This window comes from Heterodontus francisci, chromosome 29 (assembly GCF_036365525.1).
Source record: "Heterodontus francisci isolate sHetFra1 chromosome 29, sHetFra1.hap1, whole genome shotgun sequence".
Lineage (NCBI taxonomy): Eukaryota > Metazoa > Chordata > Chondrichthyes > Heterodontiformes > Heterodontidae > Heterodontus > Heterodontus francisci.
In genome coordinates, this window is record NC_090399.1 from 1,637,906 (window position 1) to 1,659,448 (window position 21,543).

The 21,543-nt window shown below is 49.5% G+C and overlaps 1 protein-coding gene across 1 annotated transcript in view; it reads right to left on the bottom strand.

Moving 5' to 3' along the window:
• Positions 1-21,543, bottom strand: part of LOC137345903 (uncharacterized) — a 270,894-nt gene that overhangs the window by 243,181 nt on the left and 6,170 nt on the right. Inside the window, exon 2 of the mRNA XM_068009144.1 lies at positions 6,830-7,180. Coding sequence (XP_067865245.1) covers positions 6,830-7,180 — 351 coding nt within the window. The remainder of the gene's footprint in view (positions 1-6,829; positions 7,181-21,543) is intronic.

Below are 21,543 nucleotides of genomic sequence, written 5' to 3' on the forward strand. Positions count from 1 at the left end.
CTCCAGAATATCACGCCCAACTGCAATGAAACCTAACTCCTCCAAAATAACACACCATACTGCAATCGATCTCACTGCTCCTTAGTAACATCCGCAACTGCAGTGAATCCCACTCCTCCAGAATAACACGCCCCACTGCAGTGAATTCCACTCCTCCAGAATATCACGCCATACTGTAGTGAATCCCACTCCTCCAGCATAACACGCCCGACTGCAGTGAATTCCACTCCTCCTGTATAACACGCCCTACTGCAGTGAATCCCACTCCTCCAGAATAACACGCCCTGCTGCAGTGAATTCCACTCCTCCAGAATATCACGCCCTCCTGCAGTGAATCCCACACCTCCAGAATAACACGCCCGACTGCAATGTATCCCACTCCTCCAGAATAACACGCCCTACGGCAGTGAATCCCACTCCTCCTGAATAACACGCCCTATTGCAGTGAATTCCACTCCTCCAGAATATCATCCCCTACTGTAGTGAATCCCACTCCTCCAGAATACCACGCCCGACTGCAGTGAATTCCACTCCTCCTGTATAACATGCCATACTGCAGTGAATCCCACTCCTCCAGAATAACACGCCCGACTGCAGTGAATCCCACTCCTCCAGAATAACACGCCCTACGGCAGTGAATCCCACTCCTCCTGAATAACACGCCCGACTGCAGAGAATCCCACTCCTCCAGAATAACACGCCCTACTGCAGTGAATCCCACTCCTCCAGAATAACACGCCCGACTGCAGAGAATCCCACTCCTCCAGAATAACACGCCCGACTGCAGAGAATCCCACTCCTCCAGAATAACACGCCCTACTGCAGTGAATCCCACTCCTCCAGAATAACACGCCCTACGGCAGTGAAACCCACTCCTCCAGAATAACACGCCCTACGGCAGTGAATCCCACTCCTCCTGAATAACACGCCCTACTGCAGTGAATTCCACTCCTCCAGAATATCATCCCCTACTGTAGTGAATCCCACTCCTCCAGAATACCACGCCCGACTGCAGTGAATTCCACTCCTCCTGTATAACATGCCATACTGCAGTGAATCCCACTCCTCCAGAATAACACGCCCGACTGCAGTGAATCCCACTCCTCCAGAATAACACGCCCTACTGCAGTGAATCCCACTCCTCCAGAATAACACGCCCTACTGCAGTGAATTCCACTCCTCCAGAATATCATCCCCTACTGTAGTGAATCCCACTCCTCCAGAATACCACGCCCGACTGCAGTGAATTCCACTCCTCCTGTATAACATGCCATACTGCAGTGAATCCCACTCCTCCAGAATAACACGCCCGACTGCAGTAACTCCCACTCCTCCAGAATATCATGCCCTACTGCAATGAATCCCACTCCTCCAGAATATCACGCCCTACTGCAATGAAACCTAACTCCTCCAAAATAACACACCATACTGCAATCGATCTCACTGCTCCTGAGTAACACCCCCAACTGCAGTGAATCCCACTCCTCCAGAATAACACGCCCGACTGCAGAGAATCCCACTCCTCCAGAATAACACGCCCTACTGCAGTGAATCCCACTCCTCCTGAATAACACGCCCTGCTGCAGTGAATTCCACTCCTCCAGAATATCACGCCATACTGTAGTGAATCCCACTCCTCCAGAATAACACGCCCGACTGCAGTGAATTCCACTCCTCCTGTATAACACGCCCTACTGCAGTGAATTCCACTCCTCCTGTATAACATGCCCTACTGCAGTGAATCCCACTCCTCCAGAATAACACGCCCTGCTGCAGTGAATTCCACTCCTCCAGAATATCACGCCCTCCTGCAGTGAATCCCACTCCACCAGAATAACACGCCCGACTGCAATGTATCCCACTCCTCCAGAATAACACGCCCGACTGCAATGTATCCCACTCCACCAGAATAACACGCTCGACTGCAATGAATCCCACACTTCCAGAATATCACGCCCTACTGCAGTGAATCCCACTCCTCCAGAATAACACGATCTAATGCAATGTCTCCCACTCCTCCAGAATAACACGATCTACTGCAATGTATCCCACTCATCCAGAATATCAGGCCCGACTGCAGTGAATCCCACACCTCCAGAATAACACGCCCGACTGCAATGTATCACACTCCTCCAGAATAACACGCCCTACTGCAGTGAATCCCACTCCTCCAGAATATCACGCCCTGCTGCAGTGAATCCCACTCCTCCTGAATAACACGTCCTAATGCAGTGAATCCCACTCCTCCAGAATAACACGCCCTACTGCAGTGAATCTCACTCCTCCAGAATAACACAATCTACTGTATTGTATCCCACTCCTCCAGAATATCACGCCCTACTGCAGTGAATCCCACTCCTCCAGAATAACACGATCGACTGCAATGTATCCCACTCCTCCAGAATAACACACCATACTGCAGTGGCTCCCACTACTCCTGAATAACACACCATACTGCAGTGACTCCCACTGCTCCTGAACAACACACCATACTGCAGTGACTCCCACTACTCCTGAATAACACACCATACTGCAGTGACACCCACTACTCCTGAATAACACACCATACTGCAGTGACTCCCACTACTCCTGAATAACACATCATACTGCAGTGACTCCCACTACTCCTGAATAACATACCATACTGCAGTGACTCCCACTACTCCTGAATAACATACCATACTGCAGTGACTCCCACTGCTCCTGAATAACACACCATACTGCAGAGACTCCCACTACTCCTGAATAACACATCATACTGCAGTGACTCCCACTACTCCTGAATAACATACCATACTGCAGTGACTCCCACTACTCCTGAATAACACACCATACTGCAGTGACTCCCACTACTCCTGAATAACACACCATACTGCAGTGACTCCCACTACTCCTGAATAACACACCATACTGCAGTGACTCCCACTACTCCTGAATAACACACCATACTGCAGTGACTCCCACCACTCCTGAATAACACACCATACTGCAGTGACTCCCACTACTCCTGAATAACATACCATACTGCAGAGACTCCCACTACTCCTGAATAACACATCATACTGCAGAGACTCCCACTACTCCTGAATAACATACCATACTGCAGTGACTCCCACTACTCCTGAATAACACACCCTACTGCAGTGACTCCCACTGCTCCTGAATAACACACCCTACTGCAGTGACTCCCACTGCTCCTGAATAACACACCATACTGCAGTGACTCCCACTACTCCTGAATAACACACCATACTGCAGTGACTCCCACTACTCCTGAATAACACACCATACTGCAGTGACTCCCACTACTCCTGAATAACACACCCTACTGCAGTGACTCCCACTGCTCCTGAATAACACACCATACTGCAGTGACTCCCACTACTCCTGAATAACACACCATACTGCAGTGACTCCCACTACTCCTGAATAACACACCATACTGCAGTGACTCCCACTGCTCCTGAATAACACACCATACTGCAGTGACTCCCACTACTCCTGAATAACACACCATACTGCAGTGACTCCCACTACTCCTGAATAACACACCATACTGCAGTGACTCCCACTGCTCCTGAATAACACACCATACTGCAGTGACTCCCACTGCTCCTGAATAAAACACCATACTGCAGTGACTCCCACTACTCCTGAATAACACACCATACTGCAGTGACTCCCACTGCTCCTGAATAACACACCATACTGCAGTGACTCCCACTACTCCTGAATAACACACCCTACTGCAGTGACTCCCACTGCTCCTGAATAACACACCATACTGCAGTGACTCCCACTACTCCTGAATAACACACCATACTGCAGTGACTCCCACTGCTCCTGAATAACACACCACACTGCAGTGAATTCCCTTCCTCCTGAAGCCTGCATGTTGTCTTAACTGTCCCCGTAAAAGGCACAAGAGGTCAGATAATGGTCCAATTTTAAGTATTAGTCTATCATTGCACCATAGCATGTCACATTTCTGCTCACCAAACTTGAACTTGCACATCTGAATGTGTCACATATCTGTTGGAAAAAACTTCGGCATTCATATTTAATTGATAAATGTTCATTTTGGGCAATTAAAATATCCAATTAACATGAACACAAAAGACGTTTGAATTCAGACAGTAAATGCTCAGAAAATTCAGCCATCACATCACTCGGTATGTTTGAGAGCATTGCTGCATTTTTTTTTATCCAATTGAAAATTTAATTGGAGAGGAAAAAAAGAGTCTGAATGATAAATGGACCTGATGGGCTGAATGGCCAGCTCTGTGTCATTAATGACTCTACCACCATGAAAATGAGAATGAACGCGAGACAGAAAGCGTTTGAGAGACAGAGAATGAAACAGCAAACGACAGTGAGACAGAATGAGAGAGTGAGAAAGAGCAAGGGAGTGAGAGAAAGAATGATAGTGTGAAAGAGAGAGAGCGAGAGAATGAAAGGTTGAAAAAGAATGAGAGTGTGAGCGAGGGAGAGGGGGAATGATGGAGACAGGAAATTAGAGAGACAGAGTCAGATAGAAAATGAGACTGAAGCAGAATGCAAGTTCAAGAGACAGAATGAGAGTGAGTGAGAAAATTAGAGAGACAGACAGAAAATGAGAGGGGCAGAATGAGAGACAGCGAATAATGAGACAGAAGGAGAAAGTGAGAGAATATGAGGGAGAATGAGAGAGTGAAACATGGAATAAGTGAGTGAGACAGAATGAGAGAGAAAGAGAATGAAAGTGAGAGTGAGCAAGAAATTAAAAAACAGACAGTAAGATCTACAAGTAGGTAAGGAAGTGAGCAGCTGAAGTAAATGTTGGTCCCTTCGAGGAGGAGACTGGGGGAATTGATAATGGGACACAAGGAAATGGCGTAGACTTTGAACGAGTATTTTATATCTGTCTTCACAGTCGAAGACACAAAAGGCATCCCAATAACAGTAGAAAATCAGGGGGCAAAAGGGAAGGTGGAACTTGAAACAATCACTAACACTAGAGTAAATGTAATGGGAATACTAATGGGACTAAAGGTTGACAAGTCCCCTGGACCTGATGGCCTACATCCTCGGGTCTTAAAGGAAGTGGCTGCAGAGATAATGGATGTATTGGCTGTAATCTTCTAAAATTCCCTAGATTCTGGAAAGATCCCAGCAGATTGGAAAACAACAAATGTAACGTCTCTATTCAAGAAAGTAGGGCGACAGAAAGCAGGAAACTGTAGGCCAGTTAGCCTAACATCTGTCAATGGGAAAAATGTTGGAATTCATTGCTAAGGAAACTGCAGCAGGACATTCAGAAAATCGTAATGCAATCAGGCAGAGCCATCATGGCTTTATGAAAGGGAAATTGTGGTTGACAAATTTATTAGAGTTCTTCGAGGATGTAACAAGCAGGGTGGATAAAGGGGAACCAGTGAATGTTGTATATTTGGATTTCCAAAAGCCTTTCAACAAGGTGCCACATAAAAGGTTACCACACAAGTTAAGAGCTCATGGTGTTGGGGGTAAGATATTAGCACAGATAGAGGATTGGCTATAACAGGAAAGAGAGTCAGGATAAATGGGTCATTTTCAGGTTGGCAAACTGTAACTAGTGGAGTGCCACAGGGATCAGTGCTGGGGTCTCAACTATTTACCATCTATATTAATGACAGAGTGTATTGTAGTTAAATTTGCAGACGGTACATAGATAAGTGGGAAAGCAAGTTGTGAGGAGGACACAAAGAGTTTGCAAAGACATATAGATAGGTTCAGTGAGTGGGAAAAAAATTGGCAGATGGAGTATAACATGGGAAAATGTGAGGCTGTCCACTTTGGCAGGAAAAATAGAAAAGCAGGATATTCTTTACATGGAGAGAGATTGCAGAATGCTGTGGTACAGAGTGATCTGGGTGTCCTTGTACATGAATCACAAAACATTGACATGTAGGTACAGCAAGTAATTAGGAACGTAAATAGAATGTTGGCCTTTATTACAAGGGGGATGGAGTATAAAAGTAGGCAAGTCTTGTTACAACTGTACAGCTGTACAGGGCATTGGTGAGACTGCACCTGGAGTACTGCGTACAGTTTTGGTCTTTTTACTGAAGGAGGGATATACTGGCATTGGAAGCAATTCAGAGAAGGTTCACTAGGTTGTTTCCTGGAATGAAGGGTTTGTCTTATGAGGAAGGGTTGAGCAGATTGAGCCTATACTCATAGGAGTTCAGAAGAATGAGAGGTGATCTTTTTGAAACATACAAAGATTCTGAGGGAGCTTGACAGGGTAGATGCTGAGATGATGTTCCCTCTCGTGGGGGAATCGAGAACTAGTTTCAGAATAAGGGTCCCCCTTTTAAGAAGAAAATGAAGAAGAATTTCTTCTTTCAGAGAGTTACTGATCTTTGGAATTCTCTTCCCCAGAGAGCTGGGTCATTGAATATATTCAAGGCTGAGGGAGATAGATTTTTGATCTACAATGGTGTCAAGAGTTGTGGGGGTCAGGCAGGAAAGTGGACTTGAGACCATGATCAGATCAGCCATGATCTTACTGAATGATGGAGCAGACTCAAGGGGCTGAATAGCCTACTCCTGCTCCTATTTCTTATGTTATGTTATGAAAGAGTGAGACAGAATGATAGAGAGAATAAGTGAGAAAGAGAATGAGAGTGAGACAAAGAATGACGGAAAAAAATACAGAGAACGAGGGAGAGAGACACAGAATGAGGGACAGAGACAGAATTAGGGTTTGAGAGAATGAGATAGTGAGAAAATGAAAGGAGGTAGACGCCCTGGATATATTTTTCTGCATGTCTCACATAACATGATCTAGTAAACCAAGGGCACGCACCTTCAACATCTAGAAATATTAAATAAATATATAGTTTGTCCGGTTCTTGAGTGTAATATCCTTCAACACTCAGCTGATATACACCAATGTCAGAAACCTCCAACCGGCGCAGCTCCAGGCTTCCATTCTTTGAGTTATATGTACATCGGTGTTGATAATATGCAGATAAAGTCGGAGCATCATTGTCAACCGAATGGAACAACATTAGCGTCTTGTGTGTACGGTCAATAAATGACCACTGGATGTTTTGGCCGGTTTTAACTTCTATATTTCCATTTAATAAAATAGTGTCAAATACAGCTCCATAAACGTACTTCCTTGTTTCTGAGACTACATTCGTTTGTGCACAAACTGCAAAAAATGAAGGGGTTGAGGTTAATAGATCAGCAAGAAAAATAAATGGCTGATTATTCTACAATGTGGGTAAAGGAAGTGAGAGAAACTTCTACAGCCACTTTAATCGAAGGTTAAATGACAATAGTTAGGTGGAATAGACCAACAGCTCACTGGCAGATCAGAAACAATTTGTGGTCGCTCGTTGTCAATTAGATTTAAGGAGGAGAGGAGTCTGGGATCCCAGCAGCAGGAGGAGGCGCATAGGAGAAGCGGAAGTAAAAGGAGGGGATTCGGAGAGCCCGGCAGTGAGGACAAGGGGAATCGGAGAGCCCGGCAGTGAGGACAAGGGGATTCGGAGAGCCCGGCAGTGAGGACAAGGGGATTCGGAGAGCCCGGCAGTGAGGACAAGGGGATTCGGAGAGCCCGGCAGTGAGGACAAGGGGATTCGGAGAGCCCGGCAGTGAGGACAAGGGGATTCGGAGAGCCCGGCGGTGAGGACAAGGGGATTCGGAGAGCCCGGCGGTGAGGACAAGGGGATTCGGAGAGCCCGGCGGTGAGGACAAGGGGATTCGGAGAGCCCGGCGGTGAGGACAAGGGGATTCGGAGAGCCCGGCGGTGAGGACAAGGGGATTCGGAGAGCCCGGCGGTGAGGACAAGGGGATTCGGAGAGCCCGGCGGTGAGGACAAGGGGATTCGGAGAGCCCGGCGGTGAGGACAAGGGGATTCGGAGAGCCCGGCGGTGAGGACAAGGGGATTCGGAGAGCCCGGCGGTGAGGACAAGGGGATTCGGAGAGCCCGGCGGTGAGGACAAGGGGATTCGGAGAGCCCGGCGGTGAGGACAAGGGGATTCGGAGAGCCCGGCGGTGAGGACAAGGGGATTCGGAGAGCCCGGCGGTGAGGACAAGGGGATTCGGAGAGCCCGGCGGTGAGGACAAGGGGATTCGGAGAGCCCGGCGGTGAGGACAAGGGGATTCGGAGAGCCCGGCGGTGAGGACAAGGGGATTCGGAGAGCCCGGCGGTGAGGACAAGGGGATTCGGAGAGCCCGGCAGTGAGGACAAGGGGATTCGGAGAGCCCGGCAGTGAGGACAAGGGGATTCGGAGAGCCCGGCAGTGAGGACAAGGGGATTCGGAGAGCCCGGCAGTGAGGACAAGGGGATTCGGAGAGCCCGGCAGTGAGGACAAGGGGATTCGGAGAGCCCGGCAGTGAGGACAAGGGGATTCGGAGAGCCCGGCAGTGAGGACAAGGGGATTCGGAGAGCCCGGCAGTGAGGACAAGGGGATTCGGAGAGCCCGGCAGTGAGGACAAGGGGATTCGGAGAGGCCGGCAGTGAGGACAAGGGGATTCGGAGAGGCCGGCAGTGAGGACAAGGGGATTCGGAGAGCCCGGCAGTGAGGACAAGGGGATTCGGAGAGGCTGGCAGTGAGGACAAGGGGATTCGGAGAGGCCGGCAGTGAGGACAAGGGGATTCGGAGAGGCCGGCAGTGAGGACAAGGGGATTCGGAGAGGCCGGCAGTGAGGACAAGGGGATTCGGAGAGGCCGGTAATGAGGACAGGGGAGTTGGAGACCTCGGGAGTGATGGGGCGTGGGACCAGAGACCCCGGATATGGTGAGGGGGGTGGGGAGGTGAGAGAATCGGAGGCCCTGGGAGGGGGTGGGGATTGGGAGAATCAGAGACCCTGGGAGTGGGGGGAGGGGAGTCGGAAACCCCGGACGTATGGGGGGAGAAGGGATCGAGACCCTGGGAGTTTGGGGGGAGAAGGGATCGAGACCCTGGGAGTTTGGGGGGAGAAGGGATCGGAGACCCTGGGAGTTGGGGGGGGAGAAGGGATCGGAGACCCTGGGAGTTTGGGGGGAGAAGGGATCGGAGACCCTGGGAGTTAGGGGGGAGAAGGGATCGGAGACCCTGGGAGTTAGGGGGGAGAAGGGATCGGAGACCCTGGGAGTTAGGGGGAGAAGGGATTGGAGACCCTGGGAGTTGGGGGGGGAGAAGGATCAGAAACCTTGGGAGTTGGGGGGGAGAAGGGATCGGAGACCCTGGGAGTTTGGGGGGAGAAGGGATCGGAGACCCTGGGAGTTTGGGGGGAGAAGGGATCGGAGACCCTGGGAGTTTGGGGGGAGAAGGGATCGGAGACCCTAGGAGTTTGGGGGGAGAAGGGATCGGAGACCCTGGGAGATGTGGGGGAGAAGGATCAGAAACCTTGGGAGTTGGGGGGGGGGGGGGAGAAGAGAGAAGAGAAGGGATCGGAGACCCTGGGAGTTGGGGGGGGAGAAGGGATCTGAGACCCTGGGAGTTTGGGGGGAGAAGGGATCGGAGACCCTGGGAGTTAGGGGGGAGAAGGGATTGGAGACCCTGGGAGTTAGGGGGGAGAAGGGATTGGAGACCCTGGGAGTTGGGGGGGGAGAAGGATCAGAAACCTTGGGAGTTTGGGGGGAGAAGGGATCGGAGACCCTGGGAGTTTGGGGGGAGAAGGGATCGGAGACCCTGGGAGATGTGGGGGAGAAGGATCAGAAACCTTGGGAGTTGGGGGGGGGGGGGGGAGAAGAGAGAAGAGAAGGGATCGGAGACCCTGGGAGTTGGGGGGGGAGAAGGGATCTGAGACCCTGGGAGTTTGGGGGGAGAAGGGATCGGAGACCCTGGGAGTTAGGGGGGAGAAGGGATTGGAGACCCTGGGAGTTGGGGGGGGAGAAGGATCAGAAACCTTGGGAGTTGGGGGTGAGAAGGGATCGGAGACCCTGGGAGTTTGGGGGGAGAAGGGATCGGAGACCCTGGGAGTTTGGGGGGAGAAGGGATCGGAGACCCTGGGAGTTTGGGGGGAGAAGGGATCGGAGACCCTGGGAGTTTGGGGGGAGAAGGATCAGAAACCTTGGGAGTTGGGGGGGGGGGGGGGGGGAAGAGAGAAGAGAAGGGATCGGAGACCCTGGGAGATGTGGGGGAGAAGGGATCAGAGACCCTGGGAGTTGGGGGGGGGGGGGTGGAGAAGGGATCGGAGACCCTGGGAGTTGGGGGGTGAAGGGATCGGAGACCCTGGTAGTTGGGGGGGAGAAGGGATCGGAGACCCTGGGAGTTGGGGGGGAGAAGGGATCGGAGACCCTGGGAGTTGGGGGGGGGGGGGAGAAGGGATCGGAGACCCTGGGAGTTGGGGGGGGGACGAAGGGATCGGAGACTCTGGGAGTTGGTGGGGGGGGAAGAGAGAAGGGATCAGAGACCCTGGGAGTTGGGGGGGGAGAAGGGATCGGAGACCGTGGGAGTGAGGGGGCGTGGGATCAGAGATGCTGGGCAGATGGTGGGGTAATTATGCTGCTGGCAATCCAGAATTCCTGAATTGAAAATTCCAGTACAGCTACAACACTGGCATCTACCCTGCAATGTGGAAAATTGCCCAGGTGTCCTGTACACAAAAAGCAGGACAAGTCCAACCCGGCCAATTACCGCCCCATCAGTCTGCTCTCAATCATCAGTAAAGTGATGGAAGGTGTCATCAACAGTGCCATCAAGCAGCACTTGCTTAGCAATAACCTGCTCAGTGACGCTCAGTTTGGGTTCTGCCAGGGACACTCAGCTCCTGACCTCATTACAGCCTTGGTTCAAACATGGACAAAAGAGCTGAACTCAAGAGGTGAGGTGAGAGTGACTACTCTTGACATCAAGGCAGCATTTGATCGAGTATGACATCAAGGAGCCCTAGTAAAACCGAGGTCAATGGGAATTAGGAGTAAAACTCTCCGCTGGTTGGAGTCATACCTAGCGCAAAGGAAGATGGTTGTGGTTGTTGGAGATCAATCATCTGAGCTCCAGGACATCACTGCAGGAGTTCCTCAGGGTAGTGTCTTAGGCCCAACCATCTTCAGCTGCTTCATCAATGACCTTCCTTCAATCATAAGGTCAGAAGTGGGGATGTTCGCTGTGATTGCACAATGTTCAGCACCATTCGCAACTCCTCAGATACTGAAGCAGTCCATGTAGAAATGCAGCAAGACCTGGACAATATCCAGGCTTGGGCTGATAAGTGGCAAGTAACATTCGTGCCACACAAGTGCCAGACAATGACCATCTCTGACGAGAGAATCTAACCATCTCCCCTTGACATTCAATGTCATTACCATCGCTGAATCCCCCACTATCCTAGGGGCTACCATTGACCAGAAACTGAACTGATGTCGCCATATAAATACCGTGGCTACAAGAGCAGGTCAGAGGCTGGGAATTCTGCAGCGATTAACTCAAACCCTACTCGCCAAAGCCTGTCCACCATCTACGAGGCACAAGTCAAGAGTATGATGGAATAGTCTCCATTTGCCTGGATGGGTGCAGCTCCAACAACACTCAAGAAGCTCGACACCATCCAGGACAAAGCAGCCCACTTGATTGGCACCCCATCTACAAACATTCACTCCCTCCACCACCGACGCACAGTGGCAGCAGTGTGTACCATCTACAAGATGCAATGCAGTAACTCAAGGCTCCTCTGACAGCACCTTTCAAACCTGCATCCTCTACTACCTACAAGGGCAGCAGATGCATGGGAACACCACCACCTGCAAGTTCTCCTCCAGGTCACACACCATCCTGAATTGGAACTATATTGCTGTTCCTTCACTGTCGCCTGGTCAAAATCCTGGAACTAGAGGCCTGCTACACGACCTGAACCCGACGGGACCTTGTTTGTTATATACATTAATGATTTGGAGGAAAGTATAGGTGGACTGATTAGCAAGTTTGCAGACGACACTAAGATTGGTGGAGTAGCAGATAGTGAAGGGGACTGTCAGAGAATACAGCAGAATATAGATAGATTGGAGAGTTGGGCAGAGAAATGGCAGATGGAGTTCAATCAGGGCAAATGCGAGGTGATGCATTTTGGAAGATCCAATTCAAGAGTGAACTATACAGTAAATGGAAAAGTCCTGGGGAAAATTGATGTCCAGAGAGATTTGGGTGTTCAGGTCCACTGTTCCCTGAAGGTGGCAACGCAGGTAAATAGAGTGGTCAAGAAGGCATACGGCATGCTTTCCTTCATCGGACGGGGTATTGAGTACAAGAGTTGGCAGGTCATGTTACAGTTGTATAGGACTTTGGTTCGGCCACATTTGGAATACTGCGTACAGTTCTGGTCGCCACATTATCAAAAGGATGTGGATGCTTTGGAGAGGGTGCAGAGGAGGTTCACCAGGATGTTGCCTGGTATGGAGGGCGCTAGCTATGAAGAGAGGTTGAGCAGATTAGGATTATTTTCATTAGAAAGACGGAGGTTGAGGGGGGACCTGATTGAGGTGTACAAAATCATGAGAGGTATAGACAGGGTGGATAGCAAGAGGCTTTTTCCCCAGAGTGGGGGTTTCAATTACTAGAGGACACGAGTTCAAAGTGAAAGGGGAAAAGTTTAGGGGGGATATGCGTGGAAAGTTCTTTACGCAGAGGGTGGTGGGCACCTGGAACGCATTGCCAGCGGAGGTGGTAGATGCGGGCACGATGGAGTCTTTTAAGATGTATCTAGACAGATACATGAATGGGCAGGAAGAAAAGAGATACAGAACCTTAGAAAATAGGCGACATGTTTAGAGAGAGGATCTGGATCGGCGCAGGCTTGGAGGGCCGAAGGGCCTGTTCCTGTGCTGTAATTATCTTTGTTCTTTGTTCTTTGGGACCTGATGACGTGTTGGGTTCAGGTCGGGTCGGACCCATCTTCCAGGTCCAGCTTTCAGGCTCGGCTAGGATCAGGCCGTATCCAGATCGACGCGGGTTGGGTCGGCCCGGACACACATGGCAAGTGCTCTGCTGATAAGTATTGAAATTTTTAAAAAACTTACCTGAGATGGGAGTCCGGGACGAAACTGAGTCTGCGCGTGAGAGAGTGACGTCATTATGACGTCATTGCGCATGCGCTGCAGGTTCCTGGAGGTTCCGAGTCGGAAGGTATAAAGGGATGGTCGGGACGGGTCGGGCCGGGCTCAGGGCAAAATCGGAGGGAGTCAGGCCGGGTCGGGCTCATGTCAGGTTCTTTTTTCCCGACCTGAGCAGGCCTCTACCTGGAACTCCCTCCCTAACAGCACTGTTGGTGTATCTCCACCCCAAGGAATGTAGTGGTTCAAGAAGGCAGCTCATCACCAACTTCTCACGGAAAATTAGGGATGGACAATAAATTCTGGCCTTGCCAGCGATGCCCACATCCCACAAATAAGGAAAAAAAATTAGAAATTGCTGTGGAGAGGTTTGAACACACAAGCTAAGGTTTGATGGTTCAGGAACATAATCACTGGGCTCCAGTAGCCAGAAAGGTTGGTGAAGAACATGGTTGTGCTGAAAGGGGGCAGATAATGTGGTTCCTGCTGAATGCAGGTGACTGAGACAAGCACTACTCACATGTCCCCTGCACCCAGGAGCATATGCCTTTATTAGCCGAGGCATAGACTATAAGAGCAGGAAAGTTATGATGGAGCTGTGTAAAATGCTAGTTCGGCCACAGCTGGAGTACTGCGTGCTATGAGCTAGAAATCTGCTAGCATCCAAAAGGCAAGCTCGCTGGGCATTCTCAAACCGGGCCAAGTAAGCTTTCTGTGATTGTAAGTTTGGATATATCACCTTACACTGGATGCTGACAGTATTTCACTCAAAATGCCCAGCACTGATCACCTCCTGAGCAAGTATGTCAGTCGGCCCAGGTGTTATAGAGTCATTGATTTTCTGAGCATGTCAAAGAACTTGCTCTGTGGACAACTAATTGTGGCAAGTTGCCAATCAAAAAAACCCATGAGCTGTGTGTTCACTAATCCCTGAGACAAGGCAGGTTTCACTCTGCTGGTGGGAATAGCTCCACACAGAGTTTATAAAATGTGCCTCAAGGCAATTGTTGGGTTGAATGCTTGGGTGACATTCCAACACTTGCTGCCTGTTTCTGGAGGGGCAAACACAAGTCAGCATACTGTGAATGCAAGACCATGGACTCCCGAGGATGAGCAGGTTCTTAGCTTCTGGTGTGAATGGAGTGGAGAGTAGAGGAGAGACAGCTCAGAGATATGTTTAGAGTTTAGAAAATCATAATGTAATCAGGCAGAGACAACATGGTTTTATGAAAAGGAAATTGAGTATTTAACAAGCAGGGTGGATAAAGGGGAACCTGTAGATCTTGTTTGGATTTCGAAAAGGCATTCGATAAGGTGCCACATAAAAGATTTTCGTCGTGTTAACACAGATAGAGGATTGGTTAACTAACAGAAACAGAGAGTCAGGATAAATGGATCTTTTCAGGTTGGTAAACTGTAACTAGGGGAGTGCCACAGGGATCAGTGCTGGGGTCTCAACTATTTACCATTGATATTAATGACTTGGATGAAGGGACCGAGTGTATTTATTTTTTATTTTATTTTATTTATTTCGAGATACAGCACTGAAACAGGCCTTTCGGCCCACTGAGTCTGTGCCGACCATCAACCACCCATTTATACTAATCCTACACTAATCCCATATTCCTACCACATCCTCACCTCTCCCTATATTCCCCTACCACCTACCTATACTAGGGGCAATTTATAATGGCCAATTTACCTATCAACGTGCAAGTCTTTGGCTGTGGGAGGAAACCGGAGCATCCGGCGAAAACCCACACGGTCACAGGAGAACTTGCAAACTCCGCATAGGCAGTACACAGCTGGAGCTGTGAGGCTGCAGTGCTAACCACTGCACTATTGTAGCCAAACTTACTGATGATACGAAGAGAGGTAGGAAAGCAATTTGTGAGGAGGACACAAAGTGTCTGCAAAGCGATATAGATAGGTTCAGTGAGTGGGCAACTATTTGGCAGATGGGGTATAATGTGGGAAAATGTGAGGCTGTCCACTTTGGCAGGAAAAATAGAAAAGTAGAATATTATTTACATGGAGAGAGACTGCAGAATGCTGTGGTACAGAGGGATCTGGATCTTGTACATGAAACACAAAAAGTTAACATGTAGTTAAGCAAGTAATTAGGAAGGCAAATGGAATGTTGGTCTTTATTACAAGGAGGATGGAGTATAAAAGTAGGGAAGTCTTGCTGCAGGGCAGTGGTGAGACTGCACCATGAGTACTGCATACAGTTTTGGTCTCCTTACTTAAGGAGGAATATACTTGCATTGGAAGCAGTTCAGAGAAAGTTCACTTGGCTGATTCCTGGGATAAAGGTGCTGTGTGAGGAAAGGTTGGGCCTATACTCATTGGCGTTCAGAAGAATGAAAGGTGGTGGGTGATCTTATTGAAACATATATGATTCTGAGGGGGCTTGACAGGGTAGATGCTGAGAGGATGTTTCCCCTCGTGGGGGAATCTAGAACTGAGGGGGACAGTTTCAGAATGAGGGGTCTCCCATTTAAGATGGGAATGAGGGGGAATTTCTTCTCTCCGAAGGTTGTTAATCTGTGGAATTCTCTTCCACAGAGAGCAGTGGAGGCTGGGCCATTGAATATATTCCAGTCTGAGTTGGACAGATTTTTGATCGACAAGGGAGTCAAGGGTTATAGGGGTCAGGCAGGAAAGTGGAGTTAAGGCTGCAATCAGATTGACTGTGATCTTATTTAAAAGCACAGCAGGCTGGAAGGGCCGAATAGCCTACTCCTGCTCCTATTTTTTTTAATGTTCTTTTGTTTCATTCTTCATATTTTATTTTTCACTCACTCAGTTGAAAATAGCAGAAACCCAGTAACTGATCACAGACACATAGCTGTCAAACTAATTCCTTACATTTGCTGAAATTTCACTGTTTATTCACATTGTGCTCTGAATAAGACCAGCACTTAGCCTCAAGTGTTGAGCAGCACACTGTGATCTGGAGCAGGTGTGCCTGCAAAAGTAGCTTTGGGAATTGCATAAATGGCAGTTTAAACTGGGAATAAACCCCATATTTTGCACAGTAATGATTTAAAACAGCGTGTTAAAACCCATAGCACAATCTGATCATTCAGGTTTACATGAGTTTGTGCTGATATATACCCCGTTCTGTACAACACTGAAACATTATTAAAACACCAACCAAAAGAGAACAATCCCTGGAATTAACGTTAACACCCTGACCCTGACTTTAATCCAGATCCTGACTTTAATCCAGATCCTGACTTTGACCCTGACCCTGACTTTGACCCTGACTTTAATCCAGATCCTGACTTTAATCCAGATCCTGACTTTGACCCTGACCCTGACTTTGACCCTGACTTTAATCCAGATCCTGACTTTGACCCTGACCCTGACATTAATCCACATCCTGACTTTGACCCTGACTTTAATCCAGATCCTGACTTTATTTATTTATTTATTTAGAGATACAGCACTGAAACAGGCCCTTCGGCCCACCGGTTCTGTGCCGACCAAGAACCACCCATTTATACTAACCCTTCCAGTCATCCCGACCTACACTAGGGGCAATTTATAATGGCGAATTTACCTATCACCTGCAAGTCTTTGGCGGTGGGAGGAAACCGGAGCACCTGGCGAAAACCCACGCGGTCACAGGGAGAACTTGCAAACTCCGCACAGGCAGTACCCAGAACTGAACCCGTGTCCCTGGAGCTCTGAGGCTGCGGTGCTAACCACTGCGCCACTGTGACACCCAATTATATTCAAGGGATTTGTCTGTGCCTAGCCTTCCAGCCCTTAGAAATGCTTCCTTTTTCTTTTTGACTCGGCTCACAATATCCCGCGTTATCCAAGGTTCCCAAAACGTGCCAAACTTATCCTTCTTCCTCACAGGAACATGCTGGTCCTGGATTCTAATCAACTGATGTTTGAAAGACTCCCACATGTCAGATGTTGATTTACCCTCAAACAGCCGCCCCAATCTAAATTCTTTGACCCTGACCCTGACTTTAATCCAGATCCTGACTTTGACCCTGACCCTGACTTTGACCCAGACCCCGGGGTTTGACCCAGACCCCGGGGTTTGACCCAGACCCTGAAGTTAATCCAGCTCCTGAGTTTGACCCTGACCCTGGGTTGAACCATGTCCCTGAGCCTGGGTCTAATCCTGACCCCGACGCCGACCCTGGGCTTAACCGTGTCCCTGGATTTCATCCAGACCCTGAGCCTCGGTTTCATCCTGACCCTGGGTCTAATCCTGACCCTGAGCCTGGGTTTAATCCTGTCCCTGAGAGTGGGTTTAATCCTGACCCTGGGTTTAATCCTGTCCCTGAGAGTGGGTTTAATCCTGACCCTGGGTCTAATCCTGACCCTGACACTGGGTTTAATCCTGACCCTGACACTGGGTTTAATCCTGACCCTGGGTTTAACCCAGACCCTGACCCTGGGTTTAATCACGACCCTGACCCTGGGTTTAACCAATTCCCTGAGCCTGGGTTTAATCACGACCCTGACCCTGGGTTAAATCACGACCCTGACCCTGGGTTTAACCCGGACCCTGACCCTGGGTTTAACCATGTCCCTGACCCTGGGTTTAATCATGACCCTGACCCTGGGTTTAACCCGGACCCTGACCCTGGGTTTAATCACGACCCTGACCCTGGGTTTAACCCGGACCCTGACCGTGGGTTTAACCATGTCCCTGACCCTGGGTTCAATCACGACCCTGACCCTGGGTTTAATCACGACCCTGACCCTGGGTTTAACCCGGTCCCTGACCCTGGGTTTAACCCGGACCCTGACCCTGAAGTTAACCATGACCCAGAGATTAACCCTGACCCTGGGTTTAATCCTGATCCTGGGTTTAATCCTGATCCTGGGTTTAACCCCGACCCGGGGGGTAATCCTGATCTTGGATTTAATCCTAACCCTTACCCTGGGATTAACCATGAACCTGGGTCGAATCGTGACCCTGCCCCTGGGTTTAACTGTGACCCTGACGCTGGGTTTAACCGTGTCCCTGCCCCTGGGTTTAATCGTGACCCTGACCTTGGGTTTAACCGTGACCCTGGGTTTAATCATGACCCTGACCCTGGGTTTAACCATGACCATGACCTTGGGTTCAATCATGTCCTTGACCCTGGGTTTAACCATGTCCCTGACCCTGGGTTTAATCATGACCCTGACCCTGGGTTTAACCCTGAGCCTGACCCTGGGTTTAATCAAGACCCTGACCCTGGGTTTAACCGTGACCCTGACCCTGGGTTTAACCGTGACCCTGACCTTGGGTTTAACCGTGACCCTGGGTTTAATCATGACCCTGACCCTGGGTTTAACCATGACCATGACCTTGGGTTCAATCATGTCCTTGACCCTGGGTTTAACCATGTCCCTGACCCTGGGTTTAATCATGACCCTGACCCTGGGTTTAACCCTGAGCCTGACCCTGGGTTTAATCAAGACCCTGACCCTGGGTTTAACCGTGACCCTGACCCTGGGTTTAACCGTGGCCCTGACCCTGGGTTTAACCGTGGCCCTGACCCTGGGTTTAACCGTGACCCTGACCCTGGGTTTAACCGTGACCCTGACCCTGGGTTTAACCGTGGCCCTGACCCTGGGTTTAACCGTGGCCCTGACCCTGGGTTTAACTGTGGCCCTGACCCTGGGTTTAACCATGACCCTGACTTTAACCGTGACCCTGACACTGGGTTTAACCATGACACTGACCCTGGGTTTAATCATGACCCTGACACTGAGCCTGGGTTTAACCATGACCCTGACCCTGACCCTGGGTTTAATCAAGACCCTGACCCTGGGTTTAACCATGACCCTGACCCTGGGTTAAATCAAGACCCTGACCCTGGGTTTAAAGGGAGAGCTAAGAAGAGCGAGGAGAGGACACGAGAAGTCATTGGCGGATAGGATCAGGGAAAACCCTAAGGCTTTCTACAGGTATTTCAGGAATAAAAGAATGACTAGAGTTAGATTAGGGCTAATCAAGGATAGTAGTGGGAAGTTGTGTGTCGAATCAGAGGAGATAGGGGAAGTGTTAAATGAATATTTTTCGTCAATATTTACAGTAGAGAAAGAAAATGTTGTCGAGGACAATACTGAGATTCAGACTACTAGGCTAGATGGGATTGAGGTTCACAAGGAGGAGGAGTTAGCAATTTTGGAAAGTGTGAAAATAGATAAGTCCCCTGGGCCAGATGGGATTTATCCTAGGATTCTCTGGGAAGCCAGGGAGGAGATTGCAGAGCCTTTGTCCTTGATCTTTATGTCATCATTGTCGACAGGAATAGTGCCGGAAGACTGGAGGATAGCAAATGTTGTCCCCTTGTTCAAGAAGGGGAGAAGAAACAGCCCTGGTAATTATTGACCTGTGAGCCTTATTTCGGTTGTGGGTAAAATGTTGGAAAAGGTTATAAGACACAGGATTTATAATCTTCTTGAAAAGAATAAGTTCATTAGCGATAGTCAGCACGGTTTTGTGAAGGGTAGGTCGTGCCTCACAAACCTTATTGAGTTTTTCGAGAAGGTGACCAAACAGGTGGATGAGGGTAAAGCAGTGGATGTGGTGTATATGGATTTCAGTATGGAGTTTGATAAGGTTCCCCACGGTAGGCTATTGCAGAAAATACGGAAGTATGGGGTTGAAGGTGATTTAGAGCTTTGAATCAGAAATTGGCTAGCTGAAAGAAGACAGAGGGTGGTGGTTGATGGCAAATGTTCATCCTGGAGTTTAGTTACTAGTGGTGTACTGCAAGGATCTGTTTTGGGGCCACTGCTGTTTGTCATTTTTATAAATGACCTGGAAGAGGGTGTACAAGGGTGGGTTAGTAAATTTGCGGATGACACAAAGGTCGGTGGAGTTGTGGATAGTGCCGAAGGATGTTGTAGGGTACAGAGGGACATAGATAGGCTGCAGAGCTGGGCTGAGAGATGGCAAATGGAGTTTAATGCGGAAAAGTGCGAGGTGATTCACTTTGGAAGGAGTAACAGGAATGCAGAGTACTGGGCTAATGGGAAGATTCTTGGTAGTGTAGATGAACAGAGAGATCTTGGTGTCCAGGTACATAAATCCCTGAAAGTTGCTACCCAGGATAATAGGGCTGTTAAGAAGGCATATGGTGTGTTAGCTTTTATTAGTCGGGGGATCGAGTTTCGGAGCCACGAGGTCATGCTGCAGCTGTACAAAACTCTGGTGAGACCACACCTGGAGTATTGCGTGCAGTTCTGGTCACCGCATTATAGGAAGGATGTGGAAGCTATGGAAAGGGTGCAGAGGGGATTTACTAGGATGTTGCCTGGAAAGGTTGAGGGACTTGAGGTTGTTTTCGTTGGAGAGGAGGGGGAGGAGAGGTGACTTAATAGAGACATATAAGATAATCAGAGGGTTAGATAGGGTGGATAGTGAGAGTCTTTTTCCTCGGATGGTGATGGCAAACACGAGGGGACATAGCTTTAAGTTGAGGGGCGATAGATATATGACAGATGTTAGAGGTAGTTTCTTTACTCAAAGAGTAGTAGGGGCGTGGAGCGCCCTGCCTGCAACAGTAGTAGACTCGCCAACTTTAAGGGCATTTCAGTGGTCATTGGATAGACATATGGATGAAAATGGAATAGTGTAGGTCAGATGGTTTCACAGGTCGGCGCAACATCGAGGGCCGAATGGCCTGTACTGCGCAGTAATGTTCTAAAAAAAAAACCATGACCCTGACCCTGGGTTTAATCAAGACCCTGACCCTGGGTTTAACCGTGACCCTGACCCTGGGTTTAACCGTGACCCTGACACTGACCCTGGGTTTCATCATGACCCTGACACTGACCCTGGGTTTAACCATGACACTGACCCTGGGTTTGTCCCTGACCTTGTCCCTGACCCTGGGTTTAATCATGACCCTGACCCTCACCCTGGGTTTAACCATGTCCCTGAACCTGCATTTAACCATGACCCTGACCCTGGGTTTAACCATGACCCTGACCCTAGGTTATACCATGTCCCTGACCCTGCATTTAATCATGACCCTGACACAGGTTTAGCCCTGACCCTGTGCTGAATCATGACCCTGTCACTGACCCTGGGTTGAATCCTGACACTGACCCTGGGTTGAATCCTGACCCTGATGCTGGGTTGAATCCTGACCCTGACCCTGGGTTGAATCCTGACCCTGACCCTGGGTTGAATCCTGACCCTGGCCCTGGGTTGAATCATGACCCTGACCCTGGGTTCAATCCTGACGCGGAGTTCAATCCTGACCCTGACTTCAATCCTGACCCTGGCCCTGGGTTCAATCCTGACGCTGACCCTGGGTTCTATCCTGACCCTGACCTGAATCCTGACACTGACCCCGGGTTGAATCCTGACACTGACCCTGACCCTTTGTTGAATCCTGACCCTGACCCTTTGTTGAATCCTGACCCTGACCCCGGGTTGAATCCTGACCCTGATCCTGACCCTTTGTTGAACCCTGACCCTTTGTTGAATCCTGACCCTGATCCTGACCCTGGGTTGAATCCTAACACTGACCCTGGGTTGAATCCTGACACTGACC